The sequence below is a fragment of the Podarcis pityusensis genome (genome assembly GCF_964106645.2).
Source record: "Podarcis pityusensis genome assembly, chromosome: 2".
In the NCBI taxonomy this organism is placed as follows: domain Eukaryota; kingdom Metazoa; phylum Chordata; class Lepidosauria; order Squamata; family Lacertidae; genus Podarcis; species Podarcis pityusensis.
This window is the reverse complement of record NC_138029.1, coordinates 13494539-13518000: the sequence shown is the minus strand read 5'-3', so window position 1 is coordinate 13518000 and position 23462 is coordinate 13494539. Positions and strand designations below refer to the sequence as shown.

The following is a 23462-nucleotide window of genomic DNA, read 5'->3' as shown; positions in this document are numbered from 1 at the left end:
AACTCTGAGAGATTACTTCGAGATAAATCTTAGCTCCAACGTCGAGAAAAGAGTAATCTGGGACGCAAGTAAAGCGGTTATGAGAGGGTTCTTAATACAACAGAATGCGATAAAGAAAAGAACTCAAAATGAGAAGAAGGATAAAATAATGAACAAAATAAATGAATGTGAAAAAAGACTGAGAGTAAATCCCAAATCTCAAGAGATTCTGAGAGAGTTAAAGTTATATCAAGTACAATATATGAAAATAATGAATCAGGAAATAGAATGGAAAATTAAACAAATGAGACAAAAGACTTTTGAATCGGCCAATAAATGTGGCAAATTGTTGGCATGGCAAATGAAAAAGAGACAAAAACTAAATACGATTACGAATCTAGAAGTGGAAGGAAGGAATATACAGAACCCAGCGGAGATTAGAAGTTGTTTCCAGAAGTATTTTAAAAGACTATACACTCAAGGGCCAGTGAAAGAAACAGATTTAGACCAATTTTTGAAAACAAATGGATTACAAAAAATATCTCAAGAAAACAAATTAATTTTGAACCATAGAATAACTGAACAGGAAATAGAAGGTGCCATTCAAAACATGCAACTGGGTAAATCTCCAGGACCAGATGGTTTGACCTCAAGATACTACAGATCTTTAAAAGAATGGTTAATTCAACCATTGAAAGAGGTCTGCAATGGAATAATGGAGGGAAAGAGAGCACCAGAGTCGTGGAAAGAAGCGTATATTACACTTGTACCAAAAACAGAGACTGAAAAGACACAACTTAAGAACTACCGCCCTATATCATTATTAAATGTGGATTACAAAATTTTTGCAGATATTTTGGCGAAGAGATTTAAAAAAGTGTTGATGGAAGAGATTCACAAAGACCAAGCGGGCTTTCTCCCAGGAAGACATTTGTCTGACAATTTGAGGAATATAATTGAGATCTTGGAAAAATTAGAAGTGAATATAAACACTAAAGCAGTATTGATATTTGTAGACGCGGAGAAAGCCTTCGACAACATTTCTTGGAACTTTATGAAGAAGAATCTACAGGGTATGGGGGTAGGCCAAGGTTTTGAGAATGGTATAAGTGCAATTTATTCAGAACAAAAGGCTAAACTAATTGTAAATAATGTTGTGACGGAAGAACTTAAAATTGAAAAAGGGACACGACAAGGTTGCCCAATTTCCCCATTACTTTTTATTTCGGTCCTGGAGGTTTTGTTGAATATGATCAGAAGGGACCAGCTGGTTAAAGGTATACAGGTCGGAACTAAACAGTACAAATTGAGAGCATTTGCAGATGACTTAGTATTGACATTACAGGAGCCAGAATCTAGTACTAAAAGGGTTTTAGAACTGATTCAAGAATTTGGTCAAGTGGCAGGATTTAAATTGAATAAGTTAAAAACCAAGGTATTGGAGAAAAACCTAACACCGATTGAAAGAGAGAGGTTTCAGAATGAGACAGGTTTAACAGTGGTTAAGAAAGTTAAATATTTGGGGATTAACATGACAGCAAAAAATGGGAATTTATTTAAAGATAATTATGAAAAATGCTGGTCTGAAGTGAAAAAAGATTTAGAAACTTGGTCAAATTTGAAGCTTTCACTGCTGGGCCGTATTGCTGCGATAAAAATGAATGTATTGCCTAGAATGTTGTTTTTGTTCCAAACTTTGCAGATTGTGGACAAAATGGATTGTTTCAAGAGGTGGCAGAAAGATATTTCTAAATTTGTCTGGCAGGGCAAGAAGCCCAGAATAAAATTTAAAATTTTAACGGATGCAAAGGAAAGAGGTGGATTTGCCCTGCCAGACCTGAAACTTTACTATGAATCAGCAGCATTTTGCTGGTTGAAAGAATGGCTACTTCTTGAAAACACTGACATTTTGGACTTGGAAGGTTTCAATAACGTATTTGGATGGCATGCATATTTATGGTATGATAAGGTCAAAGCACATAAAGCGTTTAGAAACCACATTGTCAGGAAAGCGTTATTTAATGTTTGGTTAAGATATAAGGATTTGTTAGAAAACAAAACCCCAAGGTGGCTGTCACCAATGGAAGCGAAAGCCTTGAAAAAGGTCAATATGGAGGTCAAATGGCCGAAATATTGGGAAATTTTGGAACAAGACGGAGATAGGCTGAAATTGCAGAGTTTTGAAAAACTAAAAAACAAAGTGCGAGACTGGCTTCATTATTATCAGATAATGGAGGTATTTAAATTGGACAGGAAAATTGGCTTCCAGGTGGAAAGATCAAAATTAGAAACAGAACTGTTAGAACCCAAAACTAAGAATTTGTCAAGAATGTATAACTTGCTGCTGAAATGGAATACTCAGGATGAAACGGTAAAATCGGCTATGATTAAATGGGCACAGGACATTGGACATAATATCATGTTTGCTGACTGGGAACAGTTGTGGACCACAGGTATGAAATTTACGGCATGTAATGCCTTAAGAGAGAATATTATGAAAATGATATACAGGTGGTACATAACCCCAGTCAAGCTTGCAAAAATCTACCATTTGCCCGATAACAAATGTTGGAAGTGTAAAGAAACCGAAGGTACATTCTTTCACCTTTGGTGGACGTGCCCAAAGATTAAGGCTTTCTGGGAAATGATATATAATGAATTAAAAAAGGTATTTAAGTATACCTTCCCCAAGAAACCAGAGGCCTTTCTCCTGGGCATAGTCGGCCAAATGGTGGTAAAAAAGGACAGAACTTTCTTTATGTATGCAACAACAGCAGCAAGAATACTTATCGCAAAGTATTGGAAGACACAACAACTTCCCACGCTGGAGGAATGGCAGATGAAATTTATGGACTATATGGAATTGGCGGAAATGACTGGCAGAATCCGTGACCAGGGAGAAGAGTCGATGGAGGAAGACTGGAAGAAATTCAAAGACTATCTTCAGAAACACTGCAAAGTTAAGGAATGTTAGAGTGATGTTGGATTGAAAATAAGTGGCTTCCAGCTACATAGGTTAAAGTTAATGATAGACTAAGATTAAAGATCAAGATTAAAGATGTTTAAAGAAATGGAAATTTGATATGAAAAGGGAAAATTTTAACGTTATATGATACTAAGATCAAGGATTAGGTTTAAAGAAGTTGAAGTTATATATTTTAATATTCTATTAAACTAAAGATTGGGATTAAAAAATTGGAAAAGAAACTGCTGGACAAATAATTTAGATGGGAATACAAAAGAGGGAGGTATGAGGAAGTCCAGAAAATAAGTAATTTAAAAATGGAATGGAAAAGAGAGTTTGTTTTTAATTGTTACGTTTTCTTTTGTTGTTTTTTTTATTGTTGAGTTTTGTATTGCTTTTTGTGTGTGTTGTTTCTTTGTTGTTTAAAACTTTAATAAAAATTATTAAAAAAAAAAAAATGAAGTCACTCCTCGCCCTAGCGGTAGATGCGCCGGGCGTTAAACCTGGTACGTTTTGAGCGCAAAGGGCGCAAATTGCAGCCCTCCCCCGCAATTCTTTTCCGCGCCAGAACTGGAGCTCGCCTGCAGATCCTTAGACACAAACGGCTGTCTTGATTTCAGCTGCCCAATCTATGGGGGGTGGGGGGTGCTTTTACTTGTTGCTGCTCAAGACGCTGATGAAGAGCTGGGGGGAAAAGTCTGTGTTGATCATCTGCCACTACAAATCATCCGGAGATCATCCCCATCTACTTTCCGCCCATACCTGAAAAAAATCCACCCTAGTCCGCTCCCCTGAAAAAAAAAAAGGAAAAAAAACTCCCACCCCCGCAGCCTTGGCACCGCCCCGCCCCAACTTCCTGGGCTAAAGGCTGCATCTCCCGTTCCACCGAATCGAAAGCGGCCGCTGCGCGGAAGCAGCGGCGCTGTTGCAGCCCGCCTTTCCGCGCGCCCTCTGCTGCTCACGTCACTAGGAAGGGGATTTCCCGCGCGGTCCTTTGTCTTGGAGAAGTGTGTTTGTGTGTGTGTGTGTTTTATCTGGACTGGGCACCCGCTCTTTCCATGGCGGCTGCGAGAGAGCGGTTGCTGCAGATCCTCGACGATCTGACAGACGAAGAGCTCCGCAAATTCGTTTTCTACCTGGAATCCATCCCGGACCGATCTGTCCGAATCCCTCGACGGAAGCTAGAGAAAGTCTCGCCGGTCGAGCTAGCCGAGCTGTTTGCGCGCTATTTTCCCGGGAAAGAATTAGAAGTCGCCGCCTACGCGCTGGGAAAGATACCCAGGAAGGATCTTCTGCGGAAGCTCCTACGCGACGTAGCAGGGGGCGATCGCCCGAGCGGAAGGGGGACCCCTGCCATGGAAGCCCCAGTAGACCTCGTGGAAGCAGCTCCCGGTGAGTACTGTACAGGTGGGCCACAGCCCGAACCCACAGGGAGAGCTCGGAGCAGGGAGGGGGTAGAGGTTTTGCTGTCTAGGACAGGGGTGCCAACTTGAATAAAATATTGGGGAGGGCGGGTTAGGCCGCCCCGCCCCACCGCACCCCACATAATCGATCATATGACATGGTGCACACTAACTATTTGAATGTGCTTCAACTTTGAGAGGGCCCGGCCCCCTCAAATGTTTTATTGGGGGGAGTTGGCTCCTATGGTCCAGGACTCCCATTTTGTGTAGGGCAGGGGAAGAGAAACTGTTGGCCTCCCCCCTCCCCATGTTTGTGGGACTGTTGCTGTCTTGATGCCTGATCGTTGGCTATGCTGGGTGGGGCAGATGGGAGTTGAAGTCCAGCAACATCTGCACAAGGAACTTCCAGGAAACGTTCAGAGTATGCTTCACAGCAAGCAAAACTACTCATACACATATGTACAGAGGCAGACACTGTGCTCCAGTGTGGACCTAGCCAGGTAACATGCAATTTTGCACTGGATTTTCTTCCCTTATCAAATTATTCCTGGATCTGGCAGGAATTGCAGGTTGCTGCTTAGATAAAGTGGTTGTTGTGTAGATGTAAATAAATAGAGACCCAAGTAGCATCATATCCACATTAAACTCCTGTGCAGATGAGCCCATTCCCTCTCTACTGGGATCTTGGTTTCCAACTGGGCAGGAAGTGGAAGGGTGGGGAGGGAAAGGATAGTCCATCAGGAAAAGGTTTTGAGGTGTGTGCTTTGCCTGTACCCCTCATCTCTTCCTGGAACGTTCCTCAAATGCCCTGGGCGCACCCTTGTTCCAGCACCCATATAGATAAAAAAAATTTTCTGGCGTCCAACTTACCGTATTTTTCGCCCCATAGGGCCCATAGGGCACACCTAGTTTTTTTGGGGGGAGGGAATAAAGAAAAAAAATTATCCCCCCCCCCGGCGCGGGGCTGGGGCGGGGGAAGCCCGAGCTTCCCCAGCCCCCAGAACAGGCTGCTATCTGCAAGCCCAGGCTTGCAGATATCTGCCCGAAGCCCGGGGCGTGCTGCTCAGCGCATCCCAGGCTTCGGGATGCAGGCTGCTATCCGCAAGCCTGGGGAGACCAGCGTGACTTCCCATCGGTCTCCCCAGGCTTGCGGATATCTGCCCAAAGCCCGGGGCGCGCTCCGCTGCGCTCCCCAGGTTTCGGGCTGCAGGCTACTGTCTGCAAGCCTTGGGAGCCCGGCGGGAACTCCCGCGGGCTCCCAAGACTTGCAGATAGCTTCCTGAAGCCTGGAGAGCGAGAGGGGTCATTGCGCACCGACCCCTCTCGCTCTCCAGGCTTCAGCGAAAGCCTGCATTCGCCCCATAGGACGCACACACATTTCCCCTTCATTTTTGGAGGGGGAAAAGTGCGTCCTATAGGGCGAAAAATACGGTAAATCTAGGACTCAGCCCCAGACCAGGATGAGTGGGTGAGCTTCCACAACAGGTCTGAACCCTTACTAGAAATTCCAGCTCATATTATCAGGCAGGGATCCTGTACCTTTAACATCTGCACAACAAGCAGGAATTCACATGGGATAACTTTTCTGACATGGGAAGAACTTCATGGGTTGATTTCGGCTCGTGGTGCAGCTTTTAAAGCAGGAGGGGGCCCTTTCAGATGGTGCTGGAGTTCATTTCCCATCAGCGCCAGGCAGCATGGCACAATGGTCAGGGTGTTGGGAGTTGCAGCCTAACAATAATCTGAAGGGCAGCAGATACCGTATTTTTCGCTCCATAAGACGCACCTGACCATAAGATGCACCTAGTATTTAGAGGGTGAGTGCAAGGGGGGGGGATTCTTTAAAGGGAGCACTGAACAGAGCCTGTAAGCTTCCCAGGCTCTGCTCAGCGCTCCCTTTCATAAGCCGCGCGGAGCGTGTGTGCGGCGCTTGCAGGCTTTTCCCCAAGGAGGGAGAAGGGTAGCCCATCACTGACGGGTTGCCCTTCTCTCTCCTCGGGGAAAAGTCCACAAGAGCCGCACACATGCTCCGCGCAGCTCTTTAAAGGGAGCGCGGCTCTTGCTGGCTTTTGCGGGAGGTGGGGGAAGGGACAGAGCGCAGCTAAGCCAGAAGCTAGAACAGTGAGAGGGAGTGATGCGCTGCGATCTCTCTCGCTGTTCTGGCTTCTGGGATAGCTGCGCAGCCTGCATTCGCTTCATTAGACGCACACACATTTCCCCTTACTTTTTAGGAGGGAAAAAGTGTGTCTTATAGAGCGAAAAATACGGTACCTTTTCCTTATCTTAAAGGCTCATAAAGCGTTTTCCTTGCCTAGCCACTGCCTTGTATCTTGCTTATTACTTGTTTTGTTATAAACATCTAAATACCCAGAGGAATACACAATATTAAGCAAAGAATTAAAAGGAGGCATTGTTAAAAGCCACAGCAAAAATCTCAGTTGGGAAGCTTTCCTGTTTGGTTGCCTGGATCTCATCCTCAGGCAAATCATTTTTAGCAAGCTTGCGAGGAGTCCCATCTTGCCAATGAAGCGAACATAAAGCACCATGTTAGCTCTGCTCTTCTGCCTCTCATAATCTTCCTTCCTTCTCGCTATTTTGCAGTGCAACCCAGTCAGGTTTCGCAGCAGCAGCTCATGAAGCTAGCCAGGAAGTTGGGCAGGAAATGGAAGACGATTGCCATCGAGTTCCTGGGGGTGGAAAATTCACGCCTGGAGCAGATCGAAGAGGAGAATCACAAGGACATGGTCATGCAAGCTTTCTACATGCTTTGGGACTGGAGGAACCGTGAGGGAGGGAAGGCCACTGCAGCCAATTTATACCTTATTCTCAACCAAGATGGAGTGAATCTTGACCATGACGCATATGCATTCCTGAGAGAGAGTGCCTGAAAGAGTTCTTGAAAGGCAGAAGACCACCTAACAGTCTTTTCCAGCAGCTCAGGCTCTCCAGATACCTTTCCCAATGCAAGTGAACACAGATTATAATGATTTATTTTGACCGATGTTTACGCTCATATGACTGAGCTGCATGGGGTGTGGGGTGGGTGTTCGAAATCAGCCAAGTGCCCGGCGCATTTTGCACCTGACTATTGGCCATGTGCAGGGACGCGGGTGGCACTGTGGTCTAAACCACAGAGCCTAGGGCTTGCCGATCGGAAGCTCGGCGGTTCGAATCCCTGCGACGGGGTGAGCTCCCGTTTTTCAGTCCCAGCTCCTGCCCACCTAAGCAGTTTGAAAGTACGCCAAGTGCAAGTAGATAAATAGGTACCACTCTGGCGGGAAGGTAAACGGCGTTTCCGTGCGCTGCTCTGGTTCGCCAGAAGCGGTTTAGTCATGCTGGCCACATGACCAGCATGTCTGCGGACAAACGCCAGCTTCCTCAGCCTATAGAGCGAGATGAGCGCGCAACTCCAGAGTCATCCGCGACTGGACCTAACAGTCAGAGGTACCTTTACCTATTGGCCACTTGCAACTGAGTGGAGATACCTGGGTACCAGGATGGCACCTGACATCACCACCTGAAGGTGCATGCCTGGGGATCATTGGATCTTGACTGTTTTCACATACTAATACCCCATCCTGTAGAATTCTATCAGTTATATTTTATCTGCTCATTCCGTATTAATTCCAGGAACCAAAATACTTTCCCCATACAGCCTGAGCAGTGAACAACTTTACAGCTAACTGTTGTAACTTGTCTTCACTTACCCTGTCCCACTGCCCTGGTCACAGTTGTGAAGAATATTTTTACGTTTTGAATGGCCCCTGTCACCATTGAGAAAAAGAGGTCTGAATAGGCCAGTATATATGTGGACTGTCCCTGGATCAAGTGACTTTTCTTCCTTAAGGTCTCAAAGCTCTTAACCTAGCTCAAGGTTGTCATCTGAACCAGCCAGATGCTTAACTGATAATCAATCATAGTCAGTGCATCCTTTGAAAAATAAGACTTCAGAGCTGTCTTGCCCCAAAAATGGCAACTAGACATTCTCTTTTGGCAACTCTAACCCTGGTTTAAGGAGCCACTTGGCGCCTAGCTTATATATTTGAGTTTTTAACACTGGTTCTCGTGCACAATAGTGGTAGGCACCTTGCTGAGTGAGCTCTGCTGCCAAGCCAGCTGGGGGGGGGGTGAGATTCCCACAGAACTGAACAACCACCCCCCTTTTTTCAACAAAGATGGACTCAGACTCAGTTTCAAGAAGCAGGGATTGCATAGACTGAGGGACTTCTCTAAGAATGGAAGCTCTCTGGAAGGCAGTTCCATTATAATACAGTGGTGCCTCGCAAGACGAAAAGAATCCGTTCCGCGAGTCTCTTCGTCTTGCGGGTTTTTTCGTCTTGCGAAGCAAGCCCATTAGAGGTTTAGCGGCTTAGCGCTACAGTATTAGCGGCTTAGCCGGCTTAAAGATCAGCTGATAAGCGGCTTAACGATCAGCTGATAAGCGGCTTAGCATCAGCTGTTAAGCGGCTTAAAGATCAGCTGATAAGCGGCTTAAAGATCAGCTGATAAGCGGCTTAGCCATCAGCTGTTAAGCGGCTTAAAGATCAGCTGATAAGCGGCTTAGCATCAGCTGTTAAGCGGCTTAAAGATCAGCTGATAAGCGGCTTAGCCATCAGCTGATAAGCGGTTTAGCGGCTTGGGAAAAAGGGGGGGGAAAGGAAAAAACCCCCGCAGGAACTCGCAAGACATTTTCGTCTTGCGAAGCAAGCACATAGGAAATTCGTTTTGCGAAGCACCTCCAAAACGGAAAACCCTTTCGTCTAGCGGGTTTTCCGTCTTGCGAGGCATTCGTCTTGCGGGGCACCACTGTACTTCTGAAAGTGCCACAAACACCCTGGCTGCCATTATGCCAGGTCATCCTTATGAAGGAGCTTATTCTTACTCTGTTTTAGTATGTGCTGGATGCCACCCAGAGTGGCTAGGGCATGGGTAGGCAAACTAAGGCCCAGGGGCCGGATCCGGCCCAATCACCTTCTAAATCTGGTCCGCGGACAGACCGGGAATCAGCATGTTTTTACATGAGTAGAATGTGTCCTTTTATTTAAAATGCATCACTGGGTTATTTGTGGGGCCTGCCCGGTGTTTTTACATGAGTAGAATGTGTGCTTTTATTTAAAATGCATCTCTGGGTTATTTGTGGGGCACAGGAATTCGTTCATTCCCCCCCCAAAAAAATATAGTCCGGCCCCCCACAAGGTCTGAGGGACAGTGGACTGGCCCCCTGCTGAAAAAGTTTGCTGACCCCTGGGCTAGGGAAACCCAGCGAGATGAGCAGGGTAGAAATAATAAAATTATTATCATTATCACAGAGCAATCAAACAGATCTTTAACTGAGCCAGTGTGGATACTGGTTAGAGTGTCAGAGTAGGGCCTGGGAGACCAGAGTTCGAATTTCCACTCAGCCACGAAGCTCACCTTGGGCCAGTCACTGCCCCTCAGCCTAACCTACCTCACAGGGTTATTGTGGGGCTTAAATGAAATGGGAGGGAGAACCATGTACATCACTTTGAGCTCCTTGGAGAAAAAATGTGGCTATAAATGCAATAAACTCAGCTTGAGGGGCTGGTGTTGCTATCTGAGAGCTCTTCTAAGGGCCTAGTCTTGCAAATTTGTTATTCTCAATGCCAGGTCTACTGACCTGCTTCAGATAATGATGGCCTAAGGACATGGTACGAGTACAGAACCAGGAGAATAAGCCATGGCAGGGCAACCATCTTCACACCAAGGATACAGGAAAACAGCCTCAATATGGTGTTTGCTGGCACTACAATTTTTATGGGACGGGGCTCTAAACTGTGTGGGTTCTGTGACCCCTCTGGTAGAAACATTTTGGGTCTCTGTATTGTATGAAAACTATTTTCTTTTTCGGATGCGAAGACAACAGTTATGAGTTGCAACAAGATATATCGCCACCTGAGTTAGGTGTCTTCCTTTTAGTTGTTTCTCCTTTTTTCTTTTGCAATGGAATATTCACAAGCCGACATTGTTATGCTATTGATAAATACGTAAATAAAAAAGACTGAGCTACTTACCTTTCCTCCCAAACCTTCCTCTGCTCTATCCCTCTCCATGTCTGACAATGTTGACCTCATTAACCCTGTTAACATACAGCCTTGGCTGCTATCTCTCTGATGTTTTTGCCCTTTTTTGCTTCCAAACTGCTCAGTGCTCTCATGCAGTGTTAATGCTCCTCCACACCTCAGAACACGACAAAACACTTATCATCACACCCACAATTATTCAACACCCGACCGTGACTCCTAGTGGCTCAAGAAGTTGGTACAGTGGTACCTTGGGTTAAGTACAGTGGTGCCTCGCAAGACAAAATTAATCCGTTCCGCGAGTCTCTTCGTCTTGCGGTTTTTTCGTCTTGCGAAGCACGGCTATTAGCGGCTTAGCGGCTTTAAGAAAAAGGAAACAAACTCGCAAGAACTCGCAAGACTTTTCGTCTTGCGAAGCAAGCCCATAGGGAAATTCGTCTTGCGGAACGACTCAAAAAACGGAAAACTCTTTCGTCTTGCGCGTTTTTCGTCTTGCGAGGCATTCGTCTTGCGGGGCACCACTGTACTTAATTCATTCCAGAGGTCCGTACTTAACCTGAAACTGTTCTTAACCTGAAGCACCACTTTAGCTAATGGGGCCTCCCGCTGCCAACGCGCTGCCGGAGCACGATTTCTGTTCTCATCCTGAAGCAAAGTTCTTAACCTGAAGCAGTATTTCTGGGTTAGTGGAGTCTGTAACCTGAAGCGTATGTAACCTGAGGTACCACTGTATTGAGCATTCTGGAAGGCCAGCACGTTGTTAGCTTTCTACAAAACTTGGCACAAAACGTGGGCACTGGACCCACGAAGATACAATAGTGTTGGCTGTTCTGAGCGTTGATGGGCAGTTTTGGAAGAGAATATAAGGAGAGAAATAGCACTAACGTGGCTGTTTAATAAACAGGGAGCCACTAATTAACCAATCCTGTTCAAAACTGAATGTTCAAGTGAACAAACTGCTGCCCTATAATGAAAGAAATGGCAGCTGCATCCAAAAAAATTCGGAAGTATTCCAGGAAAGCAGGGCACCTGAGAGCCTTCGCTCACTCCTGGCCTTGAAAGTGGGCAAAAGGGGTGAGGAAGTTGCGTTATACCAAAGGTCAAGACTGTGTTTAAATTAATGGATTTTCCGAACATATCCAGAATACTGCTGTCTCTAGCAGTGTCTGAGTGGAAATCAGTGTTTGGGCAGAAATCCAGGTGTATGGCAGCCCATGTATGGTAGTGCCAAAAAAGCTCAACAACTTTTCTGTCTGGATTTTCACTGTTTGAAATACGGCACCCCTAATCTATGGAAGTCACATTCATTAATTTCAATTTGTGAGTATGGACTCAGCTACATTAGTGAAAAAATGTGTTATAAACATGCAACACCAGGTGGCGCTGGAGAGCAAAAAAAAATCTGTGCGGATTTTTACATAGCGTTTCTTTTTCTTTTGTTATAACGATTTAATTTCTACTTATTTATAACATTTTTTCCTGTGCGTAGATGCACCCTATGACTAAGGTTGGACCCAACCCTGCCTGATCATCTAGCCTGGCAATATCTACTGTGGGTGGCTGTGGCTCGCTTCAGAGTCTCAGGCAGACAGCCTCTCACTCTCCCCCCCCCCCCCGCACCACTTCCTGGTTCTGTTTTTAAACAGGAGACATCAGGGACATTCTGCAGGCCAAGCGGAATTTGTCCTGGGCCTCAAGCTCAATTTTTGGCATCTGTTGATTTCTTAGTGTTTGATAAGTTTCCCAGCTTGTTTCTTACGTGCATCAGATCCAAATGCAACATTGAGTTTAGGCTGGAAGCTCCTTGGAGGCAGGGATCTTTCTGTTTTTCTTTATCAAACTCTACAAGGTCACCAAGGGTGCTCCATGAAGCAAAGCAAAAAAGCATTGCTTTGTGGTTGGGGTTTTTTTATTTAAAAAAACACTAGAAAAAGAGAGGGATGAAAACAGATTTTTAATCAAATTCTCATTTTAAAAGAGAAAGCAAGGTTTGTGCAAGCAGGCCAGAGAACGGGTCTTTGGGGTCTTTTTGTTCTTCTGCAGTGGGCTTTGGATGCTGACTGTTGCTTCCTCCTCCATGTCTCACCTTCCACTTCCATAAGCTCCTTGCAGCAGCCTCGGCTGTTCCCCTTTCTGAAGAAGGAAGGCCCGGTGGCGTTCCAGATATCATTGATGTTTATGTGAAGAGGGATGAGGTGAGAATGAGGGGAAGCGAGCTGGAGGCCCTGGCGAGTTGCAGCTTCTTGTAAGGTTTGCAGAGGGAAGCGGTGGAGAAAGGAAACCGAAGGCTCCTGGATTTCAGGTGTAAAGTCCCACCCGCATTTCCAAAGGGTCCAGAGAAGTGGGCAGAGCTGCTACAGGTCTCTTCCAAGCCTCTCGATCTCGTCGAGGAAGAAGTCCAAGTCCTCTCGGGTGACTGCAGGGTTCGTCACCACCTGGCGGAAGAAGTTGACTCTGTTGCCGAGGGGCTGGTAGCTCACCATCATGGACCCTTTCTTCATCATCCGCTCCTTGATCATAGGAGCTACCTAAACCCGGGCAAAGAAGGAACCCAGTCTCAGAGTTTGGTTGGACACTGGGACGCAGCACCCACCCACCCCAGTTTAGAAGAATGAGCACATGCACAATGAGCAATATCCATGGCCTCCTGTCGGAGTGGACCATTTCCTTTACAGCAGCGGTTCTCAACCTGTGGGTCCCCAGATGTTGTTGGACTACAACTCCCATCATCCCTGAGCACTGGCCTTGCTATCTAGGGGTGATGGGAGTTGTAGTTCAGCAACATCTGGGGACCCACAGGTTGAGAAAAGCTGCACAGGATTCTCAACACTCCCAGTACATTTCCGAGCACAATTCAAAGTGTTGATGCTGACCTTTAAAGTCCTAAATGGCCTTGGCCCAGTATACCTGAAGGAGTGTCTCCACCCCTATCGTTCAGCCCGAACCCCGAGCTCTAGCGCCGAGGGCCTTCTGGCGGTACCCTCATTGCAAGAAGTGACAGGGAACCAGGCAGAGGGCCTTCTCGGTAGTGGCACCCACCCTGTGGAGCGCCCTCGCATCAAATGTCAAGGAAATAAAGAGCTATCTGACTTTTAGAAGACATCTGAAGGCAGCCCTGTTTAGGGAAGATTTAAATGTTTGATGTTTTATCGTGTTTTTAATATTCTGTTGGGAGCCGCCCAGAGTGGCTGGGGAAACCCAGCCAGATGGGCGGGGTATAAATAATAAATTATTATTATTATTACCTTGCCCAATCTCAGACAGTAATCTGTGCATCCCTCCTTCCCGCGTAGGCTGGGAGGCACGTACCAAAAGCACAGATTGGTGAATTCCGGCTAAAAGAAAAGAGGGACAAGAAATCTTAAGGGAAGTGTTCAGGACTCTATTTCTCCTACACACCCATCCCCTGTGAAGTGCGAAGTTCTGGGGGCCCTGATCTATATTTCAATAGCATACACCCCCTATCTGCAATAGTGCATCTTTATCCTGTCAATCATCAGGTGCCTTGAGAGTTCAAGCCAGGCTCAGGGTGACCTCGGATCTTACTGCTGCAAAGCGCAAAAATTATAGATAGAAGTGACCTGTTTTATAAGGTTTAGATCTCTGTGCTTGGTAGCACAGGATGCCTGGTGTCTGGCGGATGGGCATGTTTCACCCAAAACACCAAAGAAAGATGCCAAAGCTCAAATTTGTTCAGCAGCTTTGGTGGTTGATTGCAGGTGAGGAATCAGCCTGCAGCTCCGAGTGAAGAGTGCATGTGGAGTGCTCTGAGTTCAGTTCCTGCCTTCTCCAAAATAACCTCAATGAGGACTAGTAAAGGTCCCCCCACAAAGACAGTTGCACTGCTTAAGGGCTTGAGGAATCATTGGTCCAACATTATAAACGACACCTTCATAGGTGTTGTCGTTGTTTAGTCGTTTAGTCATCTCCGACTCTTCGTGACCCCATGGACCAGAGCACCCCAGGCACTTCTGTCTTCCACTGCCTCCCGCGGTTTGGTCAAACTCATGTTCGTAGGTTCGAGAACACTGTCCAACCATCTCGTCCTCTGTCGTCCCCTTCTCCTTGTGCCCTCCATCTTTCCTGACATCAGGGTCTTTTCCAGGGAGTCTTCTCTTCTCATGAGGTGGCCAAAGTATTGGAGCCTCAGCTTCACGATCTGTCCTTCCAGTGAGCACTCAAGGCTGATTTCCTTCAGAATGGATAGGCTTGATCTTCTTGCAGTCCATGGGACTCTCAAGAGTCTCCTCCAGCACCATAATTCAAAAGCATCAATTCTTCGGTGATCAGCCTTCTTTATGGCCCAGCTCTCACTTCCATACATCGCTACTGGGAAAACCATAGCTTGAACTATACGGACCTTTGTTGGCAAGGTGATGTCTCTGCTTTTTAAGATGCTGTCTAGGTTTGTCATTGCTTCATAGGTGTAAGACTAGTCAAAGAATAGTGAAAGTCTCAGCAAGCCTAGGGGCGCCCTATTGTCTCCTAGGGTTGAGCCCTACCACCGAATACAGATTCTGAGACTGAGGCCTGTTGAGTCCTGGAGCTCAGGCACTTCTTACCTCTATCACCAGCTGAAAGCCTTCTCTCTTCTTGATCTCATCAGCCAGGTACCTAGCGGAGGGAAGGAGGAGAAGGCCAGGAAACTGGGATGAGCTCTGTAACATTCATCTGCTGGCAACTAGGCAATGGAGGTGTCATCCCGAGTCTCTCGGCTTTGAGAAAGGGAGACCACCCACCCCGCTCCCACCCTTACCCCACAAGGCACACCTGGTCATGGCGAAGGCCCTGTCGACTCTCTGCTCTAATCCCCTGGTGCCATTGGCCTTCCACATCAGCCACAGCTTGAAGCAGTCGACTTTGCGGCCACACTGGATGGTCTGGTCCCCCCTGTCGTAAGTCCTGTTGTAGAACTTGTCCGTCTGGAATAGGTAAGTGGCTTCAGCGCAGTGGCATCTCTGCAGCAGGCCCTGCCAGGGAGGAGAAGCCAAAACACAATTTAAAAAAAAAACATGTTCCTACGTTCTACAGTGGTGCCTCGCAAGATGAAATTAATCCATTCCGCGAGTATCTTCATCTAGCGGTTTTTTCGTCTTGCGAAGCAACCCTATTAGCGGATTAGCGGATTAGCGCTATTAGCGGTTTAGCGGCTATTAAAGGCTTAGCAGCTTAGCTGCTAAAAGGCTATTAAAGGCTTAGCGGCTTAGAAAAAAGGGGGGGAAGCGGGAAAAAATCTCAAGACTCGCAAGACATTTTTGTCTTGCGAAGCAAGCCCATAGGGAAATTCGTCCTGCGAAGCGCATTGAAGGTGACCCGGAAACTACAACTAATCCAGAATGCAGCAGCTAGACTGGTGACTGGGAGCAGCTGCCGAGACCATATAACACCAGTCTTGAAAGACCTACATTGGCTCCAAGTACGTTTCCAAGCACAATTCAAAGTGTTGGTGCTGACCTTTAAAGCCCTAAATGGCCTCGGTTCAGTATATCGTCTCCACCCCCATCGTTCTGCCCGGACACTGAGGTCCAACGCCGAGGGCCTTCTGGAGGTTCCCTTACTGCGAGAAGCCAAGTTACAGGGAACCAGGCACAGGGCCTTCTCGGTAGTGGCACCCGCCCTGTGGAACGCCCTCCCACCAGATGTCAAAGAGAAAAACAACTACCAGACTTTTAGAAGACATCTGAAGGCAGACCTGTTTAGGGAAGCTTTTGATGTTTAATAGACTACTGTATTTTAATATTTTGTTGGGAGCCGCCCAGAGTGGCTGGGGAAACCCAGCCAGATGGGCGGGGTATAAATAATAAATTGTTGTTGTTGTTGTTGTTATGAAACTCACACGAATTTGCAACCAGTTTTCTGCTGTGCATAGGGGGAATGCACTCTGCTAAGTAAAGGAACTTGCTAGCACAAGTTAGGAAAGATATTAATAAACAATATATCCTCTCCTGCCACCCTCAACATTCCAACAAAAAGTGGTTGGGACACTGCCATCTCTTTTCTTCATTTTTTTTCCCTTCCTTGCCACTCACATGACATTAGGCCAGTTCCTTAAGCTGAATCATCCCCAGCCCAAATACCTACGGAGCTGTCTCGCAGCAGGAAGGCAGAACACTGCAGCCCAGTCATAAGCATTTTGTGGGGATTCCAAGCCACAGAATCTGCCCTGTGTAGGGAAACAGAAGAACAACGTTATCACGGCTTGTTTTGACACGGAACGTATCCTATTCTAAGATGCAAGAAAATGCAAAGCGATGTTGTGGGAAGGGGGAGCGAACTGGGGGAGAAGAAAACGCAATATTGCAACGTAAACAAGGCTTTTCCAGAAGGAAACGTCTGTCAGTTTGACCTTCACATGTCAGGGCTTACAGCCCTGGGTGAATTTTGAGAATGCCCCAAATATATATTTTACTTACTCCGCCATTGTTTGGACAGACTCAGGCAAATGCTAACAGTATCAACATTCACCAATGGCTCTTTAGGCATTCACAGTTGTTTGGAATGATCAATACATATACTGTATGTGGCTGTTGACATCCACTGTAACCGTAAGGCGCTGGTGGAGGTCTTCAGGCAGGAGCGGTGCCACCAGCACTCTGGTCTCCCAGGCAAGACTCTGTCAGCTAAGAGTGCCCTCTGTGCTACAAAACTGGTGTGGGCACTGCCATCTGAGCCCATAGCATGAAGATGGTCAGTTGAATTCACAAGCGAATGTAGATGCATAAAAACTTTCCATCAAAACCAACTTGTCGTGCTCAACAGCAATATACATTCGCTCACCCTAAGTGTCTGGCACCTATCTGTAACACACAGACACACACACAAACACACACAAATGGGCAGATGAAACTTATGGACTATATGGAACTGGCGGAAATGACTGGTAGAATCCGTGACCAGGCAGAAGAGTCGGTGGAGGAAGATTGGAAGAAATTCAAAGACTATCTTCAGAAACATCGTAAAATTAAAGAATGTTAGAGTGATGTTGGACTGAAAATAAGCGGTTTCCAGCTGTACAGGTTAAAGTTAATGATAGACTAAGATTAAGATTAGGATTAAAGATGTTTAAAGAAATGGAAATCTGACAATTAAGAGGGAAAATTTTAATGTTATATTATACTAAGATTAAAGATCAGGTTTAAAGAAATTGAAGATATATATTACAATATTATATTAAAGTTAAAGATTGGGATTAAAAAAGTTGAAAAGAAATTGCTGGACAAACAATTTGGATTGGAATACAAAAGAGGGAGGTATGAGGAAGTCCAGAAAATAAGCAAACTAAAAAAACGGGAATGGAAAAGAGATATTGTTTTTAATTGTTATGTTTTTTGTTTTTTATTGTTGAATTGTGTTCTTTTTTGTGTGTTTTTGTTATCTTTTTTTCTTTTTTTGAGATATGTATTGTGTATGTTTTTCTTTTCTTTCTTTGTTGTTTAAAACTTAAATAAAAATTATTTACAAAAAAAAAAAAACCAAACACACACAAATGAAAGTTAAAATAACAGGGGGAGGTGAGAGAACAATTGACAACCACTCGGTTAGGGAAACAATATGCTGTGGTCATAAATTAAAACTTTTCTCTTTTTGTGGTTTTGTTCATTTGCAGATTTCTTCAGGGGGTTAAGGAGCCCAAGTTTCATCCTTCATCACCATCGTTCATTGTTCAGATATCAAGCCTTCCAAATGCTGGCTTATCTTGCCAGCAGAGTCTAGATGTTATTGGCCTCACTTAAATTAAAAAATGAAACTTTGCTAAATCTTTAAAACATATGCCTTTCTTGGTCTGTCCCCAACTCAACAGCTTTGTGTATGTTAATGTTTTCATAACCAATAGAAATCATGCCAGGCTGTACCAAGCCTCTTTCAATGAGACCAGCCCCATCTCTGACCTCCAGGCCATCTGTGACTGGATCTCCTGCTTTTGACCCCCCTCCCTGCCCAATGCATGTTTGCCAGATCTAGTGCCTGACTTCCAGCCTGCCTTGTTATTGGCACCGGTTCCTTTGACCCATCCTGGAATTGGACCCCAGCAGCAGCCTGTTGCAAAATGATGCCCTGGACGTGACAGTAATATTATGAATGAAATATACTCTTGAGTTGAGAGTGGATTTCATGCTCTTTATTCAGCTCATAGTGGTGAGGAGGAATGGAAGTTCCCCCAGAATGTCTGCTTTATATACATTATTTACACAATGGGCCCCACGTGATTGGCTAATTCTGGGATTCACCTGCAGGCCAATCAGGTTGCGGATTCACTTCCACCTGGAGCTGGATTGGGTGGCTCCTGTGGACCAATCAGACTGCTGCATTGTTCTAGGACCAATCAGCTGCTGCATTCTGGACCCTATTGTTCTAGGACCAATCAGACTGCTGCATTCTGAATCCTATTGTTCTAGGACCAATCAGACTGCTGCATTCTGAATCCTATTGTTCTAGAACCAATCAGACTGCTGCCTTTTGGATTCTATTCAACTCAGTACATAACAATGAAGAACATGAATCAGGCCAATGACAAGTAGTGGCTTACCAGGGCAGGTGTCTTATCTGAAAGCTATTGGGCTGCCGAGATATTTGGCCCTTAACCAGCAGCCTCACATACAACCTGTCACAGGGCACCAGGGACCTGTTATGGCAGGATCCAGGGCTCCTTGCTCTCTGTGCCAGCTTGCCAGGCAAGGGAACTGCCCGCCATTTTGTGGAACTCCTGTGGACTCCCCTTCCTTGGAGGTTTTTAAGCAGAGGTTGGATGGCCATCTGTCATGGATTGCTGTAGCTGAGATTCGTAGACGACCCTCTATGAGTCTATGATTCTAAATCAGCAGGGGATTAAGTATGTAGGGATTCCACCCGGCTGGTCCCATATAAAGTTGCTGACTCGAGACTGGCTGCTCGGGTATATGCTGAGCTGCTTCACCAGCCCATCCATCTGCATTTCCGATGTGGGGGTCAGGTGGGATTGCTATGAGGAATTATGAAAAATGGAACAAGCCATTGTGTCCGCAATGAAAGCATTGCGTTGACTGGGCTTGGGTCATTGACCATTGACAATAATTTCCGATCAAATCCCACAAGCCTCTGCATCTCTGCCATTTTCTCTGCTGCCCATTTCTCTATGCCTGACAAGCATGTATAAGCATTCTGAAACACAGACCAGGCATCCTCAGTACATAAAGATAGTAGGTTACTTTGATGTAGCTTTTGTTAATGTTTAGGTAGATCTTAGGGCCAGGAAACAGAGTTTCACATGGAGGTGATAAAGATGCCTAATCTTTCCTTGCCATCCTTCCTCTCATGTTTACTGCTTGTTTATGACCTCCGGGGTTGCTGAATGCATTCCTCCTTTAGTCCTGTTTTATTTACCCCAGAATGTATGCATGCTCAAATTAGCTCTTTGTAGTTTTAACTTTAACTTCGTCCCACGTGGGTGTTTTTTTTTAAATGCTCAGAGGAAATCTGATTGGTTCTTACGAACACTGTAAAAAGTTCTTTTGTGAATAAAACAACCTGGGCCAAGGGGTGGACAGATGATTATTATTGGCACTTCTTTCCAGAGTCTTGCTGGTCAAGCCTCGTGTGTATTTTATTAATCAGAGTCCAATCCTTCCTTGCTTTTGGGACGCAACATTCCAGCCCTTGCATCACCGGTCTGTTGGTACACAGCTCAAAGCCCACTCAAGAGTAAATATTGCCTACCTCTCGACCCCATTCAGAAGGTGCCGGTGCCTCTGCGAGAGGAGGGCACTGCCACCCCATGCAGCCTACAAGAGAATGACAGAGGCGTATCGGTCATTAAGAACCCATCCGGGCAAAGTGTGTCAATGAGGTGCTCCTGTAGTCAGAAATCCCAATCTGAAAATACCTGAAGAGCATAATTCCAGGGATAGCTGACCAGTGATGGAATGGGAGTCTGACACCCGTTTATGCATTTGATTTGTTTCATCGTGGCATATCTACTGAGCACGAGAACTGGTTGTGGGACAGGCCCACAACTTGCCCCTATGCCACCAACAGTTAAGGCATTTCTAAGGGCCTGTCTAGGGGACGCAGGTGGCGCTGTGGGTTAAACCACAGAGCCTAGGGCTTGCCGATCAGAAGGTCGGCGGTTTGAATTCCCGCGACGGGGTGAGCTCCCGTTGCTCAGTCCCTGCTCCTGCCAACCTAGCAGTTCGAAAGCACGTCAAAGTGCAAGTAGATAAATAGGTACCAGTCCGGCAGGAAGGTAAACGGCGTTTCCGTGCGCTGCTCTGGTTCGCCAGAAGCGGCTTAGTCATGCTGGCCACATGACCCGGAAGCTGTATGCCAGCTCCCTGGGCCAGTAAAGCGAGATGAGTGCCGCAACCCCAGAGTCGGGCACGACTGGACCTAATGGTCAGGGGTCTCTTTACCTTTAAGGGCCTGCCTGTAAGGGCCAGAAACTTGAGGGCAATCACACGCTCCAGATGAAAGCATCTCAAGACACTGAATTCTGCCCCCAAACCAAAAAGCTGGACTTACTTGGAATGATCACAGATACGAAGAATACATCCAACCTTTCTTCCCGGTCTTTTCCTCCCTGCCTTGATTTTTGTCCCTCTTCCACCCTACTGCCTCTTGGATAATAATTAAACAGTAATCACCCTACAAAGCAGGTTGCCTGCTACATCTATGCACAACTGATTCACCGCTCTGGTCTGTCCTCAATAGGGGCAGGTTAGTCTGTTGCGTCCCTGCACCTGCAGCACGCAATCGCTTCTAATGCAGAGACATGAAAGAACAATTCATCCTAGGAGGTTAGCTGTTGCACCTCTGCATGGGGCAAATCTTGCAACTACATCCTGAAAGGAACAGGATTGTGAGATCATCCTCGGACCAAAAAAATAAAATTGCATGGGGGAAATGATCGTCACATTACTTTTTGCACATGACACCAGAAAGCAATTCCGTGGACATGAATCACTGGTCAAGATCCAAAGAGACCTGTGTATGTACACAAAGGTCGCTCTGTGAGTGCAGGAAGAAACAGCTGCTTTTACCTTTCGGCTGCAGCTCCTGTCGACTCCCTGAATGCTACTTCAGGAGAGGTTTTGGGGAGGGAGGAGCAAGGGACCGTGATAGGAAAGCCACCTCACCTGCCAATATATCAGAAGTGGACCACCTGTCTCTAAGGACCATCTTCTATCCTTAGTCTGGGTGGCATTCAGGGTTTAAAAGACACAGAACACACACACCCCTCCCCATTTTCTCTCTCAGACACACTTATAACAAGCACCTCCTGCCATCCCCAAGGATCTGTAGGGCACCAATCCCTCAGCATGCCGCACTTACATCAACGTGAAGCCAGATCTTGTGCCTTGCGCACACTTCCGCAATCTCAGCCACGGGGTCGAAGGCTCCCAGGACGGTGGTGCCACAGGTGGCATTGACAAAGAAGGGGAATGCCCTCTGGAAAAGAAGAACATCAGGAGCAGGCATTGACAGACGGGAAGTATAGCTGGCGCAGGTTTTGCCAATCTGGTGCCCTCCGGAAGTTTTGGACTACAACTCCCATCAGCCCCAGCCAGAGCAGTCTGGGTTGGCTAGAGCTGATTTTCTGTGAACATTACAAGGATGTTGTGTCTCCCAACAACACACATCCCCTCCCCCACTCTATGTCTCTCTCTGATCATGTTTGGTAACAGGTTAGACACCGCTGTTAACAACAACAACAACAACAACAACAATTTATCATTTATACCCCGCCCATCTGGCTGGGTTTCCCCAGCCACTCTGGGCGGCTCCCAACAGAATATTAAAAACACGATAAAACATCAGTCATTAAAAGCTTCCCTAAACAGGGCTGCCTTCAGATGTCTTCTAAAAGTCAGAGAGTTGTTTATTTCCTTGACATCTGACGGGAGGGCGCTCCACAGGGCGGGCGCCACTACCGAGAAGGCCCTGTAATCTCACTTCTTGCAGTGAGGGAACCACCAAAAGGCCCTTGGAGCTGGACCTCCATGTCTGGGCTAAACGATGGGGGTAGAGAAGCTCCTTCAGGTGTAAGTAGGCAAGTCCTCAGAAAAAGAGTGGAGCATTATGAAGGAAAATGTCCTGTGCTCTCAGTTCTGCCCTCTTCACCGTCCAGAGGAAACCTACCTCAGATTTGGCCTGGTTGATCTTTTTCTCCAGATCAGCAGGGATCATTTTTCCCCTGAAGGAGAAAGAAAGCAGTGGCAGAAGTGAGCCTTAAGACAATCCACCTCTAGAACCAACCTATGCAAGGAGCAGAATCGTGTGGTGCATGTTTGCCCCGGAATGTGCTACTACAAGCTGCAGCAGGTATAGAATCTCGTGGTCAAACGACTCCCTGTTTCAAAAGTCCCTGTGCACACAGAAAACTAGTGCCTTTGTGCCCAAGAAAGATGTTAAATTATTTTTGTATGCCACAACTGCTGCTCGTATTTTGTTAGCTAAAAAGTGGAAAACCCAAGAATTACCAACAATAGAAGAATGGCAGATGAAGATGATGGATTTTTCGGAGCTAGCCAACCTAACCGGAAGAGTCCGCGACCAGAAGGAGGAGGAGTATCAGGAAGAGTGGAATAAATTTAATGATTATTTAGTTAAATTTGCTGTGTTAAACTAACTGAAAACAGCTTGCAGATACTTAATGGGCTCAGGATTTTATTTATGTTAAGTGATGAATTAATATGTTTAATTCCATAAGGTGAAGATCTAAGGATGCTAATGTTTAAGTTAAATTTCATAAAAATTGGGATTTGGAAAACCGTTAAAAGGACATGCAATGAAATTCAATCAAGGGGAAGCGAGGAAGTCACTTAACAAAGTTAATAACTGGAATTTTCAATAAGGCTATGATTTTTGTTTGTTTGTTTTGTGTGTGTGTGTGTGTGTGTGTGTGTTTGTTTGTTTATAATATTGTGAAAACTAATAAAATTTTTGAGAAAGAAAAAAAAAGTAAACTAGTGCCTTTGGGGGAAGGAGTTCTAGGCGGGCCCTCTCTATGAAGCATTGCTTTTCCACGTCCGGGAAGATATTTTTCCTAAGGGGAAGCACCGAGAAAAAGATCCCCTACCTGCAATCCGAAATGGCAAAATC

The 23462-nt window shown here is 45.9% G+C and overlaps 2 protein-coding genes across 5 annotated transcripts in view; one reads left to right on the top strand and one right to left on the bottom strand.

The window, feature by feature from the left end:
- Positions 1–3928: 3928 nt before the first annotated feature.
- Positions 3929–7799, top strand: LOC308471142 (uncharacterized protein). Its single transcript, XM_080995140.1, has 2 exons — positions 3929–4336; positions 6949–7799. The coding sequence occupies exons 1-2, from the start codon at positions 4003–4005 to the stop codon at positions 7233–7235; spliced, it is 621 nt and encodes a 206-aa protein (XP_080851266.1). The 5' UTR covers positions 3929–4002; the 3' UTR covers positions 7236–7799.
- Positions 7800–12323: 4524 nt separating this feature from the next.
- CSAD (cysteine sulfinic acid decarboxylase) overlaps positions 12324–23462 on the bottom strand; it is a 29986-nt gene continuing 18847 nt past the window's right edge. For all 4 annotated transcript variants that reach the window (XM_080994710.1, XM_080994712.1, XM_080994709.1 and 1 more), the window contains 8 exons: positions 22500–22554; positions 21693–21809; positions 20082–20146; positions 16470–16551; positions 15159–15358; positions 14951–15002; positions 13634–13723; positions 12324–12916 (listed from right to left, as the gene is read on the bottom strand). In XM_080994710.1, the coding sequence (XP_080850836.1) occupies positions 12743–12916; positions 13634–13723; positions 14951–15002; positions 15159–15358; positions 16470–16551; positions 20082–20146; positions 21693–21809; positions 22500–22554 (835 nt within the window). In that variant the 3' untranslated portion in view covers positions 12324–12742. The remainder of the gene's footprint in view (positions 12917–13633; positions 13724–14950; positions 15003–15158; positions 15359–16469; positions 16552–20081; positions 20147–21692; positions 21810–22499; positions 22555–23462) is intronic.